Source organism: Marmota flaviventris, chromosome 1 (assembly GCF_047511675.1).
Source record: "Marmota flaviventris isolate mMarFla1 chromosome 1, mMarFla1.hap1, whole genome shotgun sequence".
NCBI lineage: Eukaryota > Metazoa > Chordata > Mammalia > Rodentia > Sciuridae > Marmota > Marmota flaviventris.
The window spans coordinates 75,995,071-76,022,725 of NC_092498.1; the positions used below are offsets into that span (position 1 = coordinate 75,995,071).

Below are 27,655 nucleotides of genomic sequence, written 5' to 3' on the forward strand. Positions count from 1 at the left end.
GTGTGTGTGTGTATATATATATATATATATATATATATATATATATATATATATATATATATAACATTTTTGCTTATAACTTTCCCAAACATGTCAAGTCAATTAAGAAGAAGAACTGTCCAAAATACCTTCAAATCCTCAAGCCAGATTTCTTATAGAACTGCTTCTAAAAAAGAAATTATTCTTAGACAAAAGCAAAACTTCTGTTCTGTGACCAAATGATGGAAGATAACCATAAAACATCTTGGAATAGTAAACACAGAATCTTGACTTTGCTCTTGGCTAACAGCACATACCACATTTGTTGTTTCTGTAAATTGAAAGTAAATTCTAGTTTCTTATTTCCTTCTTATATTCTATAAAACATGGTTATATTTCCTGGAGTTCACTGTCTTACAGAAGGGCATTAATGTGTAAACCAGCCTCCCCTTTATTTTCCTGTTACCATTTAAAAAATAAATAAGTAGAAATAAAAGAGAGTCTGATGATGTAGATTTTGGATCCTGCTTTCCAGTGTGCCAAATGCTCTACAATTATAGAAGGAACTTTGTATGTGAAATTCAACGGAAGGAAATATGTTCCATAACTTAGGTACCAGTCAAAATATTTAATAAAATATAAGCTGCCAATAAATAAAACCACATAAAAGTGTCCCTCTGTATATTTCCACAATCCAGAAATAACCTACCAAAGCTGAAATTTGAAAATTCACAGAAAGAAGATGATTTAAGAAATTGGATAAAATAACTTGCTCTCATAAACTATGTATTCATTTGTCCACACCCTATTGCTATTTCCTTGGTTCCAGTGGGACCCCTGGAGGAGGTATGTACAGTGAAAGAGGAAATGAAATTCTAACCCTGAGTGCCAATCATAATCACACTGTCCCTAAAGATGTTTGCATTTCCTTTCAAGAATGTTTTTGTAAAGATGAGTAACTGTTCACCAACAGTAGGCTAGATTCTTTCAGCACGAATCAGAATCAGTACAAGAAGTACTCTGTGAGCGTTGATGCAAAAAAATAAGGAAAAAAGCACAAAAAAAGAACAGAAAAACACAAAAATCCAAAAAAGAACCCGAAGAGTAATTTAATTAAAAATATTATTTATGCCTTTTTAATTGAAGTCCACAGATCATTAATAATTTAAAAGTGTTCTTCAAGTGGGTACCAGAATTTTGAATTAGTGACACCAGTACAATTACAAATATATTTTGAATAATGAGACAGAAATAATTACCAATGATCTATGTGCCCCGGCCTTCCATTATTTCCCAGGCTTTCTCTACCAAGGCTGCATCATTTAACTATTCTTGAACATTAGAGTGTAAATGGAAGTGACATGGGTCACTTCCAGGTGAAAACATTCAGAGGTCAGTGCATGAACTTCCACTCTTCCTTACCTCCTGTGGTGACCAGGGACACCACATGTTGAGACTCCAGAGAGTCAGATTGGGCCTGTGAGTGAGTATTTGGGATACTGCACTGGTAGAGATTTTAGAAAGAATAAACAAATAATGAAAAAATTTTAAAGTTAAAACAATGAGATTTGAGGGTTAATAAGTCACTGCAACATGCATGCACTATCCTACGCAGTACAGGAAACTAACGTGGGGTTACTAACTTTTATATTCCAAATAAGAAGATTTTTAAATATAAGCATACAAAAATCCCTTACCATATGCCATCATTATGTAAAATAACTAATACATTTAAATAAAAAATAAGGAAGGCTATCATAACAGAATAAAGGATTCTTTCTAAACTACATTATGTTTTTTTAAATAACACTTTATTTTCTTTGATTTTGTCATTTTTCTGAACAAAATCTTCATCATGGAATAGTACACCAGTCTTCCAAATTGGTATTTAAGAATCAAAGATCTAAGTATTTCAAAAATGGCAAAAGATTGTTGACCCAAAGCAATTAAAAAGCTCATGTGATGACAATGTCCAGCATTACCTGTCTTTCAGTAAGATCTAGATTCACGGCTATCTCATATCGCCTCAGTCTGGTCAAATAATTATGATGGGCAAATTCTGCTTCAAGTTCTCTGATTTGCTCTTTGGTAAAAGCCGTCCTTTCCTTCCTGGGTTTGCTGTTGACTTCTGACTTGTAATTGCCTTCCTGGGAATCTAGAATTAAAAAAAAAAAAAAGAAAAAGAGGATTACTGCTAATGCATTCACTGTCATCGTATCATTTATTGTTATTGAGGAACTTCCAAGTATTGAGCTGAACAAGGGGCAAACAGAGAGCAAAGACAGTAAGATTGATCTCATATTAACAGAGCAAGAAACATTTCTTGTTTTGTTTTGTTTTGTTTCAATCTACCAGTAATTCATAGCCTGTTTGGGGGAGTATTTTATTTTCTTCTTTCAAAATATGAAAAGAATTTTTGACTGCTCATAATATGGTATTATTATAACAAAATAAGCCAAAGACTCGCCAGAAAACAACTCTAATTTGCCTTAACAAATAATATTTACAGCTAAATAAGATTGAATACAGAATCCTGAAAAAAAAAAGTAGCAACTTATTATGTGAATATTTTAGCAACAAAATGTTTAACAAATGGGCTATTTGAGCATTTGGATTCTAGACTGGTAGGGTTGTTGTTTTTTTGTTTTTTAAGAGAGAGAGAGAGAATAAGTAAATAATTAATTTTTTTTAATGTTAGAACATTGACATTTGAGGACTTTGAGTTTTCAGCCTGAGCATACGTAAAAGTATACGTGTACTTATTGGCCTTTTTATTGCTATGTAAGTATGGCCTTGACAATAGCCATGCTCTTCTTTTATTGGGTAGCATATTTAGTTCAATGTGGAACTCATAAATAAAATTGGGTTCATGTAACTTAAAAGATGAGCAGAGTTTTAAAATACATTTTTGTTGTATAAATGGTAAACATAAGCTGCACAACATCTAGCATCAACTATCCACAACATCAAATCTTATAAGGCCATGTAAAAATAACAATCATAATTTGAAGTATCTGATTCCAACTTTTTTCTTGAGGGATCAAGACATAATTAACATATAGCATTTAATTTAATCTATCCTTATAATATTATTGAGATGTAAGTTAGAAGACATTCTTAATACACTGAAGAACAGAATGTGTTTATAATGGAAAAAAAAATCCTGCATATACCAAGTAAGAAGTAATCATACTCAGCTCTAGTAAATCAAGTTCCCTTTTTCTTCAGTGAAATATCAACATAATCAAGATAAAGGAAATGCTAGAGCTTTCATCAAAATTATTTCTGGTTTCAAAGTTTTTTGATTTTTTGAGCGTGTACACACAAGCTGCAAAACGTTTCTCAGGTGGGAGTACAAATAGCTCTTCTATGAGCCCAAACAAGAGAAGTGATTCAGGAAAAAAAATGTTTAACTAAAGGTTACAGAGTGACATTTTGATTATTTTTAATTGACAAATATAATGTGGTATGGTTTATACATTATCTTTTAAACTACATTTGTTTTTTCATCCAGTGATGCTTAATTATGCCAAGAAGTACAAAAACAATTTTTTTTTTCAGTCTTCTTTTCCTTTCTGTCTGCTTGGAGGAAGTCTAAACTGGAGAGGGCCCTGCATAATGGAAACGTGCTAGACAAGGCACTTTAATGTAAACACTTCTGTTTTGACTTTTAGCAGAGTCTGAGCTGACCAGATGTACAGTTGTGGAGGCCCTGCAGCAGCCCCAGTCATTTGCATCAACATCTTGGCACACTGGGCACTCCTTTTCCTCTGCCTGATCACAGTGTGTTTCACTGACTGGTGCACTGGCACTGTCTAAAATTCTTCATCATTCACTGACTACATTTCTGGGCTTGTCACTTACCTCTGTGTTGACTGGCTCCCCACCTTGGCAAGCAGGTGGGGCTTTATTCTATTGCAAAAAGTATTTTGTGATATGTCACACAGAGGTTGATTTCATTTTATAAGAATCCACTGGGACCAGGTGAGTCACATAATACCTGAAGTGTGAGCTCTCAGGTAGATCTGCTTACAAATGCAAACCTAGCTGCTTCTGAGTGGAACTGCAGTCCACCACATACCTGTTTTAAGCTACATATTTGCCAACATCCACACTGTTGGAGCATTTAGCTATATTGGGGTTGTGTGGATAAGTCTTCCAAATGATTGATTGAAAAAAAAAAAACCTATTTTCCCATGGGCTGTTCTGGCAGATTGGAAAGTCAGTCACAGCATAGAATATTCTGATAACAAGTCCTTCTCACAAGAATCTATGTTCTCACGTGAGCAAAAAGAACTTTTGCCAATTTGGAGCCACTCTGCCTGAAATCTGTGGCTGATTATTCTTTATGTGGAGACAATGCTCTTTTCCCCTTCAGTTAAGCAGCTCTGGAAACTGAAGGCAAAGCCAGCATATTTTTTCTCATGAGCAATTTAATTTGAATGATTCATGGTTAGCACATTCCCTTATGTAAGCATGAATGAACAAATTCACATTGAGAAAAGCCTATTAACTTGAATTTATTTTTGTTTCTTTGAAACTGATCTCCTCCAACTTTTGCAATATTCAAAAGTACTTCATAAATACCACACATACACACAAACAAACACACCAAACGTGGACCAGTGCTTGGAAGGACAGTCCATGTAAAAGATCTAAATATGCATTCCTTACAGCTAGAAATATACAACAGGAGGTTTATGTATTCAGTGACTGGATTTAAACAAAAATCTGGCTATACCTCAACACTTAAATCCAAAAACAATTTACTGAATGCCTGGAGTTCGAACCAAAATTGCTTATGAAGTGAAATCCAATGACTAAAATGAAGTGAGCTTTGCACACTTACGTTGACAATAATCACAGGAGTCATGAAATTGCAATTAATATGACAAGGAGTGGGTATGTGCTTCCTGACAGTATCACCTAAGAGGGATGTCAACATTGATGAGGTAGCACCAGTGTTGATGAATCCAGTGGACACTTTTATCCTAGTATAGGATTCTATTGCAGTTTTCACCCAGAATGCTCCCACTTTTATTGGAAACATGCATTTGGAAATGCATTTCTGGACTTGTGTATCCCATAATCTTGGGACCTTAAACCATTTAACCTATTTTGTTTTAAGTTTCCAAAGTTTATCATTTGCTGATTCCAAGACCTCTACTGTTATCACCCGACAAGCTATTCATTGGTGGAAAATGGGTGCGAAATTTAGACAAAGCTTTTGGCAAATTTCACATCAGCCTCCATCTGTTTCCCAGCTGTTTCAACTGAGGCAAAGCACCCTCCGTTTTCGCCAGCCTCCCATATCCTATGCCAAATGGTAGGTGTTGAGGGGGAAATTAGGGAACTGCCTTCCTTTCTTCCCTACAACCACAAACAAAATGTCACTATCTGTACAGTATATTCCAAGGTAAAATAGTGCAATTGTTGTTTCTCTCTCTCAGTATTTTAATGCACCTGTGAGTGCACCATTGTTGACTTATGTGTTCAGGTATGGTTGGGAGTCCCAGTTCCCTGACCTTTTGCTCCCTGGGACTATGCTAATGGAAGAAGTCTGCAACACTTCCGTGGAGGATAAAAATTGCCCTCCAAGGATCATTTCTGTCTAGAGTTTAGAACTTCTCCACATGTGACTTTTTATTTCCCTTAGTGCAAGAGGACGCCAAAAGACAATAATGTTTTATGGAAGACAAGTGATGTGAGGGCTTGGTGTGTTCACTCGTGGCACAGAATGTTTTTTAACAAAAGAGAATAAAGTATGGTTGAATGTATTTTTGGCTACTCTGGGTAAACTTTATTAACTTGTTAAATGAAGAACATAATTTACCTATGTCTGTAAAGCATTAAAATGTAATGGAACATCTATATAACTTGTTCTAAAATGAATTCTTGTTTCATATCCTGAAGAATGTATGAATACTAAGAGTAAGCATATTTTAATCTTTTCAACTTCTTATATCAATGTTTTGTAGACTATTCACAATGAGAGAGATTCTGCTATTTACAAAGCTAATAATCATCTGTACATAGGAAAATTTATAAAATAATCTTATAAATGCTAGCAATTTTCACATTTGAACAGGAAGTTACCTCCTTCCTATGGGCATTCATCCAACTTGTTTTTAATGAGTAGACATTTAAGCCTTTCCATTTTTCTTCAAAGTAAATAATCTTCTTCAGGACTGCTAAAATCCTCTTGATCACCTACTTTCCAGATTTGAGAATCACAGTCATAGTGAACTACTTATTACTAATAAATGCATCTATTACATACTGAGGTGTGTAGTGTGGAAAAAAATGGAATTGAAAACCACTGTGCTAGATCTAGAATACAATAGCATTGAAAACACCCATTACTTTTTGTACCTCTGATTTTTAAAATGTACATCCATGATAACAGTTTCTCTTATAAAGCCAACCCAAATTTACATATCACAAAAAGGGAACTTCCACAGATTTTAAAGTGAATTATCATAATGACAGTTATCTTTAAGGTTTCACTATTCTCCCATAGGTCCAGTGACTGTCCATTGGTAGATGTTCTCTTTCCACCTCTGGCCTACCTGCTCTCTACTCTCTTAATTATTTGTGGGACTATGTAACATATTCTCAGGGACAAAATAAAACAGATGAATTTCAGTTCAGTGAAACTGAAGTTTGATCAGTTTTATTACATTTGGGTAGAGACTGTATGTTTTGAACAAAGAATTTGTAGAAAATATCCTATTTATTTTTAATAAGACCAAAAAGTTCTTAGTTGGTGAGCTATATTGAAAGATGAACTGCACATAGGTTAAAACCATTTATATGTTAGGCTTCATTTTTATTTTAAAATTTTGACTTCTTCCTTAAAAAATTATAAATGCAATTAATTCTGAAAAATGAGATTAATGAACTTCTAGTATAATGTATTCTGTCAATATTACTTAAAAATACTATATTTTCTAACTTATACAACAAATCATGCAATACAAAATCACAATTTAAAGGGGGAAAGTATGAAGATTTGAAATGCTTTATAAAATGTATATATTTTCAGATTGCATTTTAGAAGGGAAAAGAATTAAGATTTCCAAAAATACCTTAATATTAATGCATCATAAAATATGAAAATTTAAAATTTACCAAAAAATAAAAGAAATAAGACAGGTTCAAACATGTGTCTCTCTCTCTGTGAGTGTGTGAAGTATGTGAAGGTAGACAGAGTGAATGTGATAAATAGCAAAAGATTATTATTCAATTAATACAAATTTTAAAACTAAGCATTAATTGAATATGACAAATTTCAAAACAGATGCCTCATAATATACATAAAAATTAAATAGCCAGGTCTCTAAAGTCTACTCCCTTTCTTGGAGTCCATGGTGATCCTGACTTGGCCTTGCATTGCATTCCTGAAATAGACTGGCCAGTATCATAACAAAGGCTTTCTTTTTTCTTTCTTCTCTCTTGTCCATAATTTTGTTATAATGGCAGTTATAGAAAGTTTAGTCAATTTAAAACTGATACTTAGTCTATAACTCCTTTTAATTCCCTACTGTTTGTAGCCATCAATGTATGCATCCGTTTTACCTTGCAGCTTATTCTGAGTGGAGTTCCTCTACTTCTAAATAATGTAATTCTAACTCTTAATTTTACTTTAATTTCTTTATTCTGCTTTCTGTGATTCATTTACTATGTAATTATTACTGGTAGCAAGGAGATAGTCAACTCATTAGTTTCTCCTCTGTAACATAAGTACAAAGTGAAGTCCACAAAATAAATTGATAAAATTAATAATCATAATTGATGTTGTAAAATTCCAAATACATATAATAAGGCAATATTTTTCATAAAAATCCTTAAAAGAAGCCAAAGACACACAATGATAATCTAATACAATTTACATGAGTCAAATTTGACATAGATTTAACTCTTCTCACTACAAATTTCAAAGCATTTAATTCAAAAACAAACCAGTACATATTTTGTGGGCATATCTATACTTGTAGATTTTGTTGTACATGTCTAGGCTCAGAAACTGGATGCAGATACTCATAATTGACATTATGCTTCTTGTTTTATTCCAGAGAGAAAACACAGACTACAAAAGATCGTGGTTGTGCATCTAACCAAGGAACATCAAATTCTTCTTGTTTCTTTTTCTTAAATTCTTGCCACATTCTGCCACTATATCAATGCTTTCTCTCCTCTAATGCAATGCAAATTATTAATGCCAACCTCTGTCTTAGTTTGTTCAGACTTTGAGGTTTAATGAAGATAACATGCATGCATTGCAGTATATGCAGAATAATTAGGTAAGTTGTGAAGAGGATTCAAACCCTCCACGTGTACCCCATTCATCTCCTATTCAGCTCTTGTGTAGCAAATGGCTTGGAATTACTTGGTGTTACTGTTATCTTTAGGGAGATGGAGAGGGAAAGAAACTATTTCCACAATTTAGGGATGATAGGTAATTTGGCATATGGCCAGAATTGTGACACTTTTAATTTATAGCTGTCCACAGGCCAAGAAGGACTGAGCTCTTTTATGACATAAGACAACAACATATGCATTTGCAGTGAGGTGCTAGAAAATTCAGTACCCATTCTGCCAGTAGCTTGGTAAATCCCTTGGACCTGTAACAGGAGAACTTTCATAGGTTTTTCTTTGGATAAAATCATAGAAAATGAGTCTACATCTTCTCAGAGTACGAAGGCATGCATTTACACTTTTCTTAGCCCACTTTTTAAAATAAACCATTGTAGTGGCATTAATATATTTTTGTAGTTGTTACTTATGAATTGCTGAGCTTTTCATTTATCTTCATATCTCTTTTGCTCTACTGGATTCTACTATCTAGGAAAATGAAGGTTATGAAGTTTTTCCTTATTTATCTTTGTATTATCAGTGCTACACAACTAATTCTGAAACCATTCATGCATTAGGATTTCAGAGATATCCCCAAGAATTTTCTTTTCTCTTAGAATTCAACTGAAAACCAGCTTAAAAATGGAAAAAAATCACTTAATACTGCTTTATACTTAACTTTCAAAGTACTTTTGCACACCTCTTATTTAATTTATGAAAGATGGGGATGGGTAATATTACCTCCATTTTTATATCTGTAATAATATTTTAAATGTGTTAAAATAAAAGAGTGCCAAATCAGTGTCACTATGGTTAAGTTTAAAACCCAAGAAATTGAATCTTATGATCCAATCATAAGATTCAAGTGAAGGATTTCCAGTGTATCAGAATTCCTAAACACATACCACTGACATTTTGGACTTGATAATTATTGTTACATTCATATTCAGTGGTATGTAAAAACATTCAAGATAAAGCTGTCAGGGGCAAGGTTGTCCTGGGCACTGTAGGATGTTTAGCATCATATCTGGCTTCTGTTCCCTAGATATCTGTACAAGGCCCAACACCATTTTTAGTGTTATCAGAAAAAATAAAAACTTTCAATTCAATATAAATTTCAGATAAACAACAAGTAATTTTAGTCCATTCCAAATATTGTATATATAATATTACCTAAAACAGTACTGACAATTGACTAGAAATTCAAATTTAACTGTGCATCTATATTTAATTGGCTAAATTTGGCTACCTATCCTAGTTGTAACATTAAAAATGGTCTTCAGACATTGCCAATGTACTCTAAAGGGGAAAATCTCCTCCAGTTGAAGGCCAATGCATAGTGTTTGGAGAAAGACATCAACAATTCCAAGTGGTACAGTTCTCTAAAGTTGGTCAGTTTTAGAGATTGATTCATAATTACCTATCTGTAAATAACATCATCTTTATAATTTGGTGACCACCCTTGTAGGCAAATCTAATGTCCTGCAAGTTAGTGAAGATTATACACAGTTAAAATTGCTCAAAAAGGGGTTTTGTCAGACCACATTTATTTAAACATATAACTGTAGAATGAGTGCCTATAATAACTCCAGAGAATTAGCCATGTACAGAAATAGTACATGTGACATTACTATAGAAATTTTTTGCCATTTCCCTGTGTAATTCTTTAGAGGTGATATAGTTTCAATAGATTTCTGAGGAGGTGTTATGTTTCTACAATACATGACAGTATATAATAATGAGTAATAAACCAATTACTTTATTATATTCATATTATTTAACAAATAGTAATGGAATTAATAATATATACCTAGTATGATTTACCTATTAATAATATTTACTTATATGATTTTAGAAACTGAGGAGATTTTTACAAATCACCTATTTCCACTCACTCTATTTATAATAAAATAGAAGAAAAATAAGGCTCAGGGTGGCTACAGGATCACCAAAAGTTCTATAGTCACACAGCACTTTTAGATCTTGAGTTTCATTCAGTTACAGAAACAACATAAATACATTTTCTGAATTCTATCAATATACTATACTTATTTCATGACCTTTTTCACAAGAACAGAGATTAGAGAAATAGCCACACTTAATTGTGATGGAAAATATAACTCTGAAATTCTCAAGAATCTTGATTAACCAAGATGACAAATTTGCACATGTTAAGAGCATGGTCAACTGCTTCTCTGCTTACTCAACTACTACTACCATCACTTTCTTAATCTTCAACACAGAATTAAAGCAAAGAGCATTAAATTCTAAAAATTATGTGGAAAAGTGGCTGCACATTGTAAATACTCAGCAATCAGTTGCAAGTTCTCACCATTGTTAGGTGAGGACTGCGGTCTCAGGCCTCAGTAACTGAAATGACTTTGACAGAATCAGGAAGGAGTTAGAATACTTTTTGTTTTTTCAGATAGGAAAATTTCTGTCTTAAAGTGGAGCTCAATCTAAAGCCTCCAAAGGGTGGAATTTATGCAGTTACTAATAATGCTCCATTTTTTCATTGAAGATGGATGAGTTCCTAAAAGGATCTATATGCTGTTTGGGCTGTTGTACGAATAAAGATGAAGGATTAGTTATGATTTTCCACCGAAACCGGAGGTGGTACTTTACAAGGCCCAGTGGGATCAATGCATGAATATTTGTTTCCTTCAGAAGTTTTATTGGAAAATTTGATGAAACATATCCAAACCCAGCAAACATAGTAAATTGAAGTCTGTGTGTACGTGCATGTGTGTTTGTATGTGTGTGTGCATGTGATCAAATATTTTTTCCTTTTTAAAGAGTCCTAGAAAAGAGATCCATGTATTTAGGATGATAAAAGTCAATTTCTGCCTAGATATTAGAGCATACAAAATGCTTAACCAAGACTTTTTTTTTTTTTTTTTTTTTTGTGGCTCTGAGTATTGAACCTACCTCCTCATAGATGATGCCTATCTGTGTTCTACCACTGAGCCACATCACCAGCACTGATATTATTGATAGATTTTTTTTTCAGTCAAAATAAGAAGGTATTTGTGTAATACACACACACACACACACACTTAAAAAGCTCATCTGTAAATATTGTGCTCTCATTCATGTATGTGGAAATATTATCTATAACTTCATAAGGAGGACTTAGGAAAAAATCACTTAGATAGTGTTTAACCACTAAAATAGGCACATTGAAAGATTTATGGCCAATAACTCATAAGTTGATTTGACTTTAATTTCATAGTACCAAAGACAAATTATAAGATAGTAAATAATATATGAGAGTAATAAAATAAAAATGATTTTTAAATCCCAAACAAGCTGAGGTTCCGACCCGTACAGCAAACAGTCTTTTCTGTTGCCTACTCCTGGCAAATGTCAGTGTTCTGTGATCTGTTTCTCTGTCACGGTTGTACTGGTAAGAAGGAAACAGTCTTGGGGTGACTCATTTGTGTTATAGTCAGTTGTATAAAATTTTTTCCAATAACAGGAGGTAGTCCTTTAGACATGATATTCTTTCTATAGATTTCTGAGGCAAAAGTTTAAAATTTTAGAACTTAATCTATAAAACACTCTTTAAATACCTCCACAAACAGAATTCTGTTCACTTCAACCAAGTACTACTGCTTTCTTATAAAATAAAATAATAATAAATTCAGTGCCTTACATTTCAAACTACTTGTTATATGATTTAATACTATCCTGATAAGCTTGATGTAAATACATTTGGACAAAATAAAATGAAAATGACAAAAAGTGCTGATGTTTCCCAAAATGTACAATCACGTCCTCCTCCTCATCATCACCATTATTACTGCTAATTCTCACTATTTATGTATATGTTGAGCTTGGATAAACTTCAATTACTTTTACTTGAAAAGAATTCACAAATGTAAGATCCACAAAGAGAGATGAAATGATAATCGAAAGGATACTTGACTGTAAAATATTACAAAGTGCTGGCTTATCCCAAACAGATTATGCAGAGAGCAGTGAAACTGAATGGTTGCAGCATTTAAAAGATTATGAATAAGAGAGGTAAAGATAAAGGTGAAGTTTAGTGTATGGCTGTTAGGTGAAGAAAAAAGTTGAGATTAGCACAATTGATTCTATTGTTCTGCTTCTTGGACAAAAAAGGGTAAGGATGACAATAATATTTCTTGTCTGTGGAAAAAGAGGTATTGAGAACTGACCATATTACTGAACTGTGAGGTTCAAAAATAAAGTGTCATTTACATAAAAGAATATCGATGCAATCCATCTTAAACCATATACAGAGAGCCAGTACCCTGTGGTGAAAGTGTGGTATATGATTTTCATATGTTAGTTGATGGTGTAATATTTGTAAAATACATTCCTATGGCATAGTACAGCTATTGTAAGTAGTTTACAGTCAACTTAAGAATAGAAACTGCTCAACATTAATCTACAAGTAATTATAAATTTTAATTTTGAGAGTACTATCACAAAAAAAATTCTATAGAAAATTGATATATTTGCATTTAATCTTTGATAGGGAATTTATGGAAAATATGTACCTAAATCACTATTATTCCATTTCATGTTGGGCAGTTAGAGAAATACATGTATATTTGCATATGTAATAAACTCTACCTATCTACCCATGAGTCTTTCTTTTAATCTCTCATATGGTATGAAAGATTTTGTAATGCCTTAAAAACTCCTGAAGAATTGAGACTAACTTGAATGTTAGGTATACTTATTAAATTTTATGAGAAAATAATTTTCACTGACATCCAAAATACTAAGGATAAAAACATACCAAAATTTAATATTTTACTAAATATGAATGGTCTTCTACATCTATTTCTAAGTATCTATCAAGATAGATGCAAATTGAGGCACTCCACAAAGACTCACAATAGAATATTTTTTCATGTTTCATAAATCACAGCCTATATCTTTTGTAATGTTTCAAAGTTTAGTAGGGTTAGATGTTAACAGCCAGTGTTCCATTACACATTGGAGGGAAAGGGGAATAAAGTATAAACATTTTGCTGCACTTAATACCTACCTGTACTTGCATCCACTAAAGAGTATGTGATTTACTTCTAGAATATAATTTTCTAATACACACACACACACATACTCTCTCTCTCTCTCTCTCTCTCTCTCTCTCTCTCACACACACACACACACACACACACTGGAAGTCTATCACCTGCTTATCTTGCAATAATTTAATTAGTAGAAAAAATATAGTAACGGCTCTATGCATGTTTTAAAGTGTTACTCCTATTAAACAGAATTGTGGATATCATTAAAGCTATATAAAGTTGTATATATTTGTTTGCAACATTTACATATTTAGAATGAAAGGCTTGGGAAAAATAGCAAGAGCTTAGTAGCCAGGTCATTGCAGTTGGAAATCTGTTGTACTACTTGGTAACTAACTGTGTGATCTTCTAACCTGTTAAGTCATTTGCAATTTAGATTTTTCATCAAAAGAACCCACACATGATTGTTATAAAGAGGAATATTAGAGAATTTAAATTATATATGCTGATACATACTTGAGAACATTATTATACAATAATATACGCTATTTTTAATGAGATTAAAAGGTGCTGTTAAAATTTAATTAACTGAAATGTTTACTGTCATATTTATTGGTCTTTTAATTTTACTTGAATCACATATCATTTCACACCTAGTATTTAGAGAATATATATCTTTTGTCTTTTTTGTGAAATTTATTTTAGAAAAGAAAGTTTATTTTCTGGCTTTTTCTACCAATATGTGTTTTAAATGACCCATGGTGCTAATAATTTCTTTGCCTATCAAGAAGAATTAAGTAGATTTGCTTCTAAAGAAATAAATGAACTTTGTATGTTTGTATATTTTATTTTTTCCATATTTTCTTTCATAGCCTCACTATTTGAAAGTAGTCAAAAATAAAGCTTAAGTTGTTTTTTCTAAGTTTAACAAGTGGCATTGTCTTTTATTTTCAAATTCAAAATAAATTGTGAATACGTGTTTGTGTTTATGTACATATATTTATATTTTAAACATTTAAAATGTTTCATTTGGTCATTACTGGTCACATATGCATTGAATCTAATTCACATAAAATTTTCATATCTATTTATGTAAAGCACTTATAGACCTTTTTAAGTATCAATCATGTAAGTGATATTTTAATCTCTTTTTAATACAGGGTGAGTTATGCATAGTTGTGTGCTGATGGGAAGAAAGATGTGCTTCTATCTGTAAGATTTGCTGCTTTATATAATGCAAATACACTCACCCTAGGGAATTCCAAGCCAGCAAGCTAAAATGATGCTAACTGGCTCTCAAACATCCTGAAAATTCAACAACTGGCTCCACTGAGTCCATGCTAGATCCGTGATCTCAGCATACACAGGGCTGCAGCACCTTACCGTTTCATACACTAAATCCTGGTCTTCAATAAATATTAAATAATCAACACTGAAACCCTAAGGAAATGAAAATGGTGAAAAACTTGTCATAAAAACCTCATTTCTGCTCCCTGTTCATTATCCTAATATTGTAACCCCTCTACTCTTAGTTTATTGCCTGCTTTTCAGATTTCTTAAATGGGCGAATGGGATAGTTTATATGAAAGTACTTTATAAACTACCTCGTAAATAACATATAACTTTGTGAAAAGCTCCCATAACACTATGAAGATGAGTTTGCATGATATACTTTTTTCACTTCAGACCTCTTATGAAGTGACTTTGGCTTTCTATTATCATCCCTGTCATGCATCTACACACCTAGCTCTTTCTACTCTTGAATATATCTCTCAACTAAAGGAGAGATCCTCTTTGTAACACAAGAAAGTTTTGAACTTGAGTTTGATAAACTATATCAACATTCTGCAAAATCTGTGATCTTAAAACTCTGGACTACTGGGAATATTGTTACTTAATTGACTATATTTAAAATGTTTACTTTTATTTTATATGGGCTCTGTCACATGCTTAGCTACAAATCAACATCTTGTTAAAAAAATATTTCCACTTTCCTCTCTAGCTTCCACATGAAAGAAAATATATGACCTTGAATTGTACTTATTTCACTTAACATAATGATCATAAAGTTCCATCCATTTTCCTGCAAATGATATAATTTAATTTTTCTTTATGGCTGAATGGAAATCCACAGTTTATACATACCAAAAATGAAAAGAAACGTGAGGGTGTTATCAAATGAAAAGCAAAATGAGATCAGCAGAATAGAGGAAGGGGTTTAGCGGGGAAGAAAGGGAGGGAGCCAAGAAGCACTGGGAGGTATTTGGCCAAATTATATTGTTAAATTGTGCACATGTACTATAATGCAACAACAAATCCCGTTATTATATACAACTATAAGGCATCAATGAAAAAGAAAAAAAAATATTTCCAGGAATGTGAAGTTTCCAAATGGAAAGAGAAATGTCTATAATTCATAATTACATCTAATCATAAATTTGAGAAGGGCTCCTATAGAAAAATCACACTGACATGGACCTAACATCTAGAGTATGAAAAATGATGAATGAATTAACAAATCATTCACCTTTCCTTTCTATAGTAAAAACTGATTTTCATGAGTGTTCACTCTGTCAACATCCTGCTATCCTCTAGGTATTATATTGACTGTGTTGAAATACTTACATCAGATTATATTTGCAATATGAAATGTAATTTACATATAATATTATTTATACATTTAACAGGTTCACATACATAGTCAAACTTACAGGGAGACAAATATTACAAATGTATTTATTATGCTAAACCTTACCTAAAGATCAAATTTTTGTTTAATATTTTCAGATAAGATCCAAATATCAGAAAATGTCCTTAATTTAGGTATTTCAATGGTTCAATTGGACTAAAGTTTTTATTAATTGAATTAAGGTCTTTTCTGATAAGTAACATGCTTTAAAAATACTGAAGTTTCTGGTGAGAAAAAGAAATCATCATGCAATTCCCAGATATGCAAACACATGTAAAATGGATGTCAGAAGAATCTGTCATTCTTATTTTTTACCAATAATCTAGATTTGTTTAATGAACACATCATACATACCTCAGGGAGATAAACACGCTTTTTGCATTAAATAGTAAGATGTTTCCAGACATTTGACTCAAGAATATATTTTATTCAATTCTATAGCTAACTAAGCTCAACAAGCATTCATATTTTGCTTTATTACTCAAGTCTATTTTAATAGTTTAATTTATTTATTTTTTCCTCTTTATACTATTTCCTTTCTTGAACAATTTTATACATTAACACCACAGTTCTCAGGGTTCATGATCTAGGTTGTGAAAAGTAAAGACTATAAAGTTGTGAGCCACAACCCCTGTTCCCAGGACCTAACGAATGGCAATGCATATGACTGGAACTTCATAACTATTTGTAAAAAATCAGGAAAAAGTTTTCTTACTGCAATTTTCCTAATCTTGCTAATGTATAATATCTCATTTTAAAAGTTATTCATTTTATAAAACAATAGTTCTTCTACAATTTAATTAAGTTTTTTTCCTAGAATTAACATGCATGCATTAGCTCATAAAGCAATGACTTCAGAACTCAAATGTTTAAACTTCTCAACTTGCAAGCAGTGTTTTGGAGAGCTCATAAGACAAAATCAAATAATGGTAACTTAATACTGTCTGAAGAAATTTCTTTGCCTGTCCATTGAAGTGGGGAAGTCTCGGGCTTCAAGATGCTGAATATTCACTTGATGATCTTATCAGTGTGTGATATTTCAAAGCATTCAAAGTCATCCTTAATGACTTTTTGAAAACTAAATTAATACATACCAAATTAATACATAAACAAGCTTTGTCTCTTCTGTATTTAATGCGTTTAAGACATAACATTTAATGTAATTTTGCCTCTCTGAATTTATCAATACTAGTTTACAGGTAAAACACACAAAAGTAAAACTTTATTAGCATAACATAAAAGAATAAAAGAAAGTTTGATATATAATCACAAAATAAGCAACCTTTTTCTTTAAAAATATAGATAATAAAATATAGCATAAAAATAATTTTATGCTGTTGAGGATGAGGGCAGAAAACAAGAATGCAACGTTATATCACACAGCATATAAATGAGAGGTTGTATTGGAAGGTTTCAGATGGCTCTTTTTCGGAACCTATATAATCACTGCTGGATACAGAGGAAAGGATAGCAGGCCAAAGAAAAAGATCTGGGTCCTTTATTGTTACCATTAAAGTCTTACATAAAACTGTCTCCACATTCCATAAAAATGCCATGGTGCTTCAGGAAAAATACAGACCTGAGACAATAGTTTATTTTGGCTGGAACTAAAGTTCCAGAACTGAAGAGTAACTGCCAGAAATAGGAACCAGCTTTGAGAAAAATTTCACTGAACTAGGATGCAGCGAAAGTGCTGCAGCATTAATACCCTCGCGCTTGAGGATCTGAATCAAGGGTCCTTTGTTAGGAATTTTGTGACATAATTAATCACTCAGAGGAAGCACAGAGGCTTGAGGTTGTAGTCTAGCTACCCAGGGAATTACCTCTTCCTTTGGCACCCACTTGCCAGCACAGCTATAAAATAGAAGCAGAAATGTTTCACTCTATATATGATTAATACTGGCTGATTTACATGAAATGATCTTGTTAAGACCCAGTTGATCTAGGATCTGGGAGGCCTTCCTTCAACTATGAATAGTCAAAACAAGTTACCATCTCTGGGATTCCAAATCTCCCCCTTCAAAATGAGGGACATTTTACTCTGATGTTTTTGTAATTGCCCTATCTTAAACAGGTCACGATTTTCAAGGTATTAGTTACCATATGAATCTTCCCCCCAAATATTTATTGAAAATGTACAATGCAAAATATTATGTTAATCACTAGGATAAGAACTGGTGAGTAAAATACCATGTAGTTTCTTAAAGGAGCTTATGAAAGTATGCATGGGGAAAGGCAGCAGACACCGGGATAAAAATAATTTCTGAAATAGCTAAAAGCATCAAAGAACATACTTAGTGCCAGAAGACAGATACATGTATTAAATGAGGAAAATCCCATGAAGTGAAGGAATCATGAAGTTTCATGAACAGATTGCATTCATGATGGTACTGGGGGCAAAAAGGACAGAGCTTCCTCGATGGCAGAAGTTTTCCAGGTAACTGAAAAATAGGAGCAAAAACATAAGGCTAGTCACCAGTGTGTGCAGAAAAAAGTGAGCCTCCAGAATACAGAGTACAGATGACAGAGATGGTGGAGTCATTCCACGAAGAGTTGAGGTGAGATGTTTTGAGCAAAAAGTGTTCTGTTACAGCAGTGAGGAAGGAATATTGCAAATGTACACGTGTCTGACCTGTGTGGTCATGGGGCCATTAGTGGTAGAACAGGACATTATGCTGTTAACAAACCAGCAAGAATTCAGTGAAGGGCTTGAGGCCAGCAGAGGCTGGACTAAATATGCCTGGGTAAATAAGGCAGCTCTCTTCAAGTTAATGCTGTAGAGATTAAATTGGGAGCTCAATCTAAGTATTTGAACTGTTACAAAGCAATTCATTATAAATTCTTAAAGTTGGTGACCAGATAGGCCCAAGTCTTCAGATCAAAGATTTCTGAGGATCCACAATTAAGTTTGGAAGTCACCAGAGCTCTCACTTATCCCACTCTTTGAAATGCCTATAGGGATTTCCCAAGTGGATGGTTTGCCATCTGCTAAAAATCAGCAAGTTTTTGAGTTCAGTTCTTCTTCACAAAAGTTATGCTAGCTTCCTTCTTTCTACAACTGACACAAGTTTCCCATTTTCAAGCTCAAAACCCTTGAACAGTTTTAATTCTTTCTACCTTTCTCAATCCAAGATAAACTACTAGTTGTAATGTTCTGTGTAATTTTCCTTTGAAATGGCAAATATTCGGCAGCTGGTGCTAAACCTATTCCAGTAACCTCTTAGCCCAATTCAGACTTTTTTTTTTACCTGTTTTCTGGGTCCTTCCAATTTGCTTTTACTCTACCTTCTAAAAATGTTTTTATTTTATCTTGCTAAGTATCATCTGTGCAAATGATGATCTCATTACTGAATCTCAAGAACATTTCAAATCAATTCCATCTCTTGTGAATCCATTATTCATCAAACGTTAACTGAGCATTTCCTATGTGTCAATAACTGTGCAGGGCAATGAGGGAACACAAAAATGAGAAAAAAATATTCCATTCTGGGCTGGGGTTGTGGCTCAATGGTAGAGCACTTAACTAGCATGTTTGAGGCACTGTGTTCAATCCTCAGAACCACATTAAAATAAAAAAAAATAAAATAAATGATTTCATCCCTTGAGGGTCTCAGCTTTGTACACAAAGAAAGAGGGAGAAAAGAAAACATTACACTCTTCTTGGCACTTTTTCATATTTAGCAATTTTCTTTTATAAAAATGAACTAAAAAATAAGTCAATACAGTGAGAGGTGGCATTGCCTTGGAGTGACGTATTCTATTGTCCTGCCTTTTATTAAGATGGACTTCCAGAACACAGAATAAAATACATTTAGATCAGAGTAAATAGAAGATTGAGAAAGAACATATAGAATTTGTTCCTTCCTCCAAATGCAGTAGCAGGGGAGTGAATGAAGAAAGGAGACGAGACCAGAGTCAACCTGTGAGAGTCTTTGATTTCTATGCTGAGAATTTTCTCTTGGTAACAGGAAGCTATTTTGACTTTAAAACAGAAGAGTAGAAAATTGGTTTGTGTCATAGTTTGGGGTTTTTTTAAAATATTTTTTTAGTTGTCAATGGACTTTTATTTTATTGATTTATATGTGGTGCTGAGAATCAAACCCTGTGCCTCACACGCACTAGACAAGTGCTCTACCACTGAGCCACAACCTCAGCCCATAGTTTGAGAATGAAATGTCCTCCAAGACCCATGTGCCAAAGGCTTAGTTCCCAGTTCATGGCACCACTGGGAGACAGTAGAACATTTAGCAGGTGGGGCCTACTGAAGAAAAATTACATCATCAGGGGTGTGTCTTTGGGAGACATATTAGGACTCTAGGCCTTTATCTTCCTTTCTCTTTTCTTCCTGTCTGCTATGAGGTGAACAAGACCCTTCTACCATACACACCTACCATGATGTTCTGCCTCACTGTAGACTCAAATGTGATAGGGTGAAGTGACTATGGATTGAAATCTCTGAAATGATAAGCCTAAATAAATCCTTCCTCTTTATAAGCTGGATATTTGAGGTACTTTGAACAGCAATGAAAAGCTGACAAACACAGTTTGAATTTCCAATTTTAGGTATCTATAAATGAAATCTATTTTTTTTTGCTACACTGCTATGAAAATTTCTGTGTTCCTTTGATATTCTGAGAATTCCTCTTATCAACATTATTTAAAGGCAGGGTCCTTTATATATTTTTGCCATTCATGGTATACGATAGGCAATGAACAACAGCAAAAAAAAAAATCATTTAATTGTGGCATAATATTGATAATCAAAAGATTTTTGTTCTTCAGTTATATTTTTATGTGCTAGCAATTAACATATGGACTCCAAAATTAAAACAAAATTCAATTTCTAATACCTTAAAATTCTTAAATGTAATTCTAACAAAACATGTATATGCTGATGAGGAATATCAAAAAAGATCTAAACAAATGGAAATATGTAGTGTGTTTTGGGGGTGGAAAACTTTATGTAGTAAAGGTGTCAATTCTTGCAGAATCGATATGACAGTTTCATGCAATTTCTATCAAAATTTCAACAAGATCTGGAAACATGAAAAGAGTTTTAAAAATGTATATGGAAAGGCAAAGACTAAAATAACTAAAGGATTTTTTAACAAGAAGTATACATTGGTAGGAAGCCCTAATCAAGACTATGTGGTATTGCTTGAGAGAAACAGATCAATGGAAAAGAATTGAAAAGTTAAAATCTAGACAAAACCAAAACAAATACCCCTAACTGATTTTTGACAAGGGTGGGAAAGCAGTGTATTTTAACGAGTAGTATTAGGGTAATGGAACTACCCTAAGCAAAAAATGCCTTGCCTTAAACTTTTTACTTTATAAAAATAATTAACTCAAAACAAATCATGCCCCTAAATGTGGACTATAAATAAATCTATGAAATTTGGACTAAAACTCTTGAGAAAATATTTTAACTCGAGAATTTTTGGACATAATACGAAAAGCATGATCCATAAAATTGAAAACTCAGACTTGATCAAAATTATAGACTTTTACTTTGTGAAGGACCATATTAAGAGGATGCAAACAAAACTGCAAAATAGGAGAATATTATTAGTCAACTCCATACCCAACAAAGGACCAATATTTAGAATACACAAAGAACTCTCAAATCTCAACAATAGAAACTTCAATCTGAAAGTGTATAAATGATATAAAAAGACATTTAACTAATGGGATATGAAGATGGTAATAATATGTGCTACACATTATTAGCACTCAGCATCATTCTCTGGAGAGAATACAAATTACAAAGTGGGGAGGTACAAATTACAAACACCCTATGGCATCACTAAATAGGCATCATAAGGGTTGAAATTTTAAGAAATAGTGATAATACCACATGATTTCTAGTATGTGAAGAAATTGGGTCACTCACACAGAAGGCTGGAATTTGAAATGTCCTATCCACTCTATAAAATAGTGTTGCAGTTTCTTACAAAATATTAAACATGCAACCACCATATGACCTACCAATTGCTCTTCAGAGCATTTATTTCAGATAGATACAAACTTTTATTTGTAAAAATATTTGTGTTTTAATTCCCATAGCTCTTTTAACCATACTAACTCAAAACTGGAAACAGTAGGTAACACTTCAATTCTATGATTGGTTAAACAAACTATGATATATTCATACCACTTCTCAGCCATTAAAAAAAAAAGGAACCATTAATTCATACATAGCAACTTGGATGAATCTCTAGAAAATCACAGGAAGTGAAAAAGCCAAAAGGTTAAGTACTGTATTATACTATTTAAATAACATAAGTGAAAGGACTAAATTATAGAAATAGAGAATCTGCAGAAACGTGGATTCAGGTGAATGTTAACAATTCATGTTAACAATTATCTCAAAATAACAAGGTTAATAAAATATGGCTTTTTAGTTCTTTAGAATATCTTTACATACAATATAATATAGATACATTTAGCTATTTATAAGAGTTATGATAAATTTTATATTTTTAGTAGATATTTCTTTTCCAATGTGTTAGAGCTGCTTTCAAAATAAGAACTAATTCTCTGTCTGAGAATAGAAAATCTACTTCAATTACTGGTGTTTACAAAAGATATTGTAATATATATGTTATGCTTGTATGTCCACATGTATGTATATATTTTTAAATATTGTGAATTACTTAGTATATTCAGTATATTTACTTAGAAGTTTTATATTTTGTGACAGTTATATGCAATTCTAGCTAGTTCATGTAATACAGTGTCCTTACTGGGTTCTGTATATTTATCCTGTATTGTGCAACTTAATTCTAGGGTTTAGAAGGAGTTTTACCGATTTTATAATTTTTCTATGTAATTACACATGTCATCTGCAAATGCAGATAGCTTTTTTTTTTTTTTTAATTCCTTTCTTATTTGTAAGTGCTGCAGTCCGGCTGCAGCAAAATAACCGGGGGGATGACGAGCAACTTGTGTAGATTGATGCAGCAGAAGTGGGAGCCATTTATTGTAGGACCAGAGGGGTATATATACATTACACACAGCTTATCTTAATTAACATAAACTAGATACAGCAGTCAACCAATAAGGAATCTCCACACTTAATGGCTTGCTGGCGTTACTTCACAAACCACTCCCTCTGGCAAAATGCCATGTGCTATTCTGACTTGTTTACAGACCCTAACATGTAAGCATGTAATTTCTTTTTCCTCTCTCATTGTAATGGCTATAACTTTCAGTATTCTGTCAAATAACCTTGGTGAGAGAGGCAATGTTGCCTTATTTCTAATCTTATGGAAAAAATCATTCAGTCTTTTTAGTTTCTTTTTTCTTTCTTGCTTTTTTTTTTTTTTTTTTTTGTTAGCTCTAGGATCTTTGTAAATGTTCTTGAGGAAATTTTTTCCCTTTCTAGTTTCCTGAGAAATTTTATCATGAATATGTCTAGAAGTTTGTCAAATAATTTTATGCATTAATTTATATGAAAATAAGAATTGTTTTAATATAGTGGATTACATTGATTTTTAAACAACCCTTAAAATAAATACAATTTGATCATGGTATATGATTACATTTATGTACTATTGAATTTTCCTTGCTGATATTTTGTTTTAAAACATTTGTATCTATATTTGTGAGGGATGCTGCTCTGCAGTTTTGTCCTTTAAAATGGATGTCTTCTTTCAATATCATTATACCACTTCCTAAAATGAATTTGGAAGTATTCTTTCCTCTGCTATTTCCTGGAAGAAATTGTGTAGAACTGGCATTATGTCTTATTAAAATATGATAGAATTCCCAAACAAAATCACTGGGGCATGGAGATTTCTTTTTTGGACATTTTTAAATTAGGAATCCCATTTCCTTAATAGATTGAGATTATTCCATATATCTTTTTTTCACTTTTGGTGAGTTACAGTGGTTTGTGCTTTCCATCAAATTGTTTCATTTCCCCTACATTATCAAATTTATGAATGTTAGTAGTCCACAGCATCTCTGTTTTGCCACATTGGTGTCTGCAGGATCTGTGGAAGTATCTCCCGTATGGCACCTGATGTTGGCCTTTAGTGTCTTTGCTTTTCATTGTCTGTCTTGCAAAGGGATCCTCAGATTCATGGCAATTTTGAAGACTTAGTGTTTTATTTCTTTTATTTTCTTGTTGGTGTTCTATTTTCAGTTTCAGTGGTTTCTGCTCCCATTTACATTATTTTCTTCCTTAAGCTTTCCTTGAAGTCATTTTGCTAATATTATTCTAGATGTTGAAGTGGAAGTTTAGATTATAGGTTTGAAACTTTTTCCTCTTCCAATATGCATTTAGTACTATAATTTCTTTCTCAATTTTTTTTTCTCAGTGCTGCTTTAGTCAAATCTCATAAAAATAAACATTTATATTTTTATATAAATTTTAATTCAGACCCATGTATGACTTCTTCTTGGAACCATAATATTAAGTAATGTGTTGTTTTATTTCTAAGCATGTGAATGTTTTTCTCTTATTTTATTTTATTCTTATTTGGTCAGAGAAAATGTTCTATAGGGTTTCAGTTCTTTTAAGTTTGTTAAGGTTTGTTTTATGGCCCAAGTGATGATCTGTGTTGATGTATGTTCCATGGGCTCTTAAAAAGAATATATGTTCTACTGTTTCAGGGTAGAATATTCTATAAATATCCAATAGATTCAGATGGTTTGTGGAATTAACTTTTTCTATATTCTTGCTTGTTTCTTGCTCAGTTCTACCAATTACTGAGAGTAATATATTCAAATTTTCAACTATAATTGCAGTTTGTCTGTTTCTACTTTCAGTTCTATTGATTTTTGTTTTATCTACTTTAAATTTCTATTTTTTTTTTTTGATGAATGGAAATTTAGGATAGCTATATCTTCTTGGTACATTGATCTCTTATCATTGTAAAATGTCTCTTCTGTTTTGTTTTGTTTTGTTTGCTCTGAGTTTAATTTATCTCAAATTAATATTACCACCCCTTTTTATTAGTGTTTTCTTGATGTATTTATCCCATCCTTTTACAGTCAACCTACATTTGTTGTTTTATATTTAAAGTGAGTTTCTTATGGCACAAAATGATTGGGTCATGTTTTTTTAATCTGGTCTCTAACTTTCAATCAGTCTGTATTCAGACCATTAACACAACATGATTGTTGACATATACTAGTTTGAGCATGCCATTTAACATTTTTGTTGTTGTTGTTTCCTGTTTTTCCCATCCCTCTTCTTTTTCTGTCATTCTCTTGGTTATTTGAACATTTATCTAGAATTCAATTTTTCTATGTCTTGGATTTTTTACCCTTTCTTTGCATAGCTTTATTGGAGTTGCTGTATTATTATAAGCCATCACAGACTCCAGATATCACCTGTCCTCTATTTTTGTCTTTTTATTCACCCCAGTTTACAATATCATTGACTTCAGTGTTTTCTTTGCATACCTTTGGAACCATGTCAGAAAATGTTATGTTTGGCTTCCTGTATCAATCATAATTCAGAAAATTCAAAAGAGAAGGAGAATGTATCTATATGTAATTTACTCTTGCCACTGTTCTTCCCTTCCATGTTCTGAGGTTGCTTCTTTTATCATTTTTTTCTATTTAAAAAATACTCATTCTGAGTAGTTTTACTAGAAACTTCTAAATTTTCCTTCATTTGAGCATGTTTTAATTATCCTTTCAGTTCATAAAAATTATTTTACTGGATACCAAATTCTGTGTTGATTATTCTTTTATTTCTCCCCCTGAAAAAAAAAGTTAGGCCACTTATTTCTGATCCCCATGGTTTTCAGTGGGAGATCCTTTATCATTGAAAACTTTCTGCTAAAGAGGAAAAATGCCATTTGTTTTTTACTGCTTTTATAACCTGATTTTCTTTGATTTTTGTTTTTAAAGTTTGGACTTGTGATGTGTTTCATATGAATTTCTTCTTGTTTATCTTGTTTGGGTTTCTCTCAGCCTTTTGTATCTTTAGGTTTGTGTCTTTATCCAAATTATGAAATATTCAGCCATTATTTTTTTTAAGATACTCTATCATCCTTACCCGCTTTCTCTCTTTTCTTTCTATAATCCCAATGACACAGAGATTAGGTTTTATTTCCCCCTGTAGGTCTACAGACCCCAAAGCACCATTTTTGAGGGTTTTTTGTTGTTTTTGCTCTTTTTTTTAGTTGTTGATGGATCGTTATTTTATTTATTTACATGTGGTGCTGAGGATCAAACCCAGTGCTTCACATGTGCTAAGCAAGTGCTCTATCTCCAAGCCCCATCCCCAGCCCAAGGCACCATTCTTTTGTTCGTTTTTCTATTTTCTTTTGGCTGTTCAGATTGATAAATTTCTGTGGTTCTCTCTTCTTGTTCACCGTTCACCAATTCTTTCCTCTGTCCTTTTCACTCTTCTCTTGAACCTATCCACTGGGAATTTTCTGTTGGTTTTCCTTTTTTTTTTTTTTCAATAAGTTCTAAAATTTACAGTTGATTCTATTTTTATATCTTCTACATCTTTGTTGAGATTATTTACTTCTTCGCTGAAATGTAGATTTTTCCTTTGCTTCAAGCATGGCTATTATTATTTTTTTAAAAAAGAAAGAAATTTGTGATAACTTTAAAAGTCTTGTCAGATAATTCTGACATCTAGCTTCCCTATTATTTCAGTTTTAGTGTGCAATGATTGTTATTTCCCATTCAAGTTTAGGTTTACCTAAACTCATTGATAGGAATGTGATGAGTGATTGTTCCATAGAAACCTGGATATTGGGTATTATCATGATACTCTGTAAGTTACTTTAAACTCTGATTCAAATGGCTTCTTTTGATACTGAACTAGCAGAGGTGAAGCAGTGCAGCTTCTCTCCTGTTGGGTGAGAGTAGAAGTGCTCATTCCCTACTTAGCCTCAGTTGATACCAAAGGTGAGGAAGGGATTCTGATTACAGCAAAATGGGAGTAGAATTTCTAGCTCTCACTAGGCTTCTGATGACTCTACCTTGGCCAGAAAAGATAACAGAAACTTGTTACTGACAGAACAGAGGAGAGGAGACTTGTCTTCATTGTCTCTGGGTAGTGGTAAAAGTCCTGACCCTCCACTAGACATCATGCCAGAGGGGCAGAAGTGTGAGACTAATCATTACTGCCAAACTGGTGTGCAAGTCAAGTCTTGACATACAATCTCCATTGATGCCCTGTGCGGGGAGTGGCGAGGGACCCATTAATGCCAGTTAAAGATGAGAATTATGGGTCCTTTTCCAGTCTTCTCTGACATCAGACTGGTGGGGATAGAGGGCAGATTCGAGTGCCTTTTTAAAGGCTGCTGAGAGTAGAAATCTAGGTTATTGACTCAGCCTTTGCCAGTATGAAGGCTGAGGTGAGGGGGCACAGTTCTGTGGTGTTTGGCTGCAGTAGAGAGGTTGTTGTACTAAAGTATTAAACTTTATGAGACAACCTTTACTATGGACCTTTACCTAAAGATCGCAGACTTTGGTAAGAATTATTTTTTGTGAATGTGACTGTTTATTTTTGGGGATTGATAACTTCTTCAACTCCAAGTCTGCAACAGCTGAGGCAAAAAGCAACCAGGGAACTCACTACTATATCCTTTATGGGGTTTTAACGTTCCTAACTTCTATGGACCAAGAATTTGTATCTCTCTAACTTATA

General features: G+C 32.9%; 1 protein-coding gene across 1 annotated transcript in view; it reads right to left on the bottom strand.

Moving 5' to 3' along the window:
* The window catches only part of Meox2 (mesenchyme homeobox 2), a 64,942-nt gene that overhangs the window by 12,456 nt on the left and 24,831 nt on the right, over positions 1–27,655 (bottom strand). Inside the window, exon 2 of the mRNA XM_027932776.3 lies at positions 1,962–2,134. Within this exon, the coding sequence (XP_027788577.1) occupies positions 1,962–2,134 (173 nt within the window). The remainder of the gene's footprint in view (positions 1–1,961; positions 2,135–27,655) is intronic.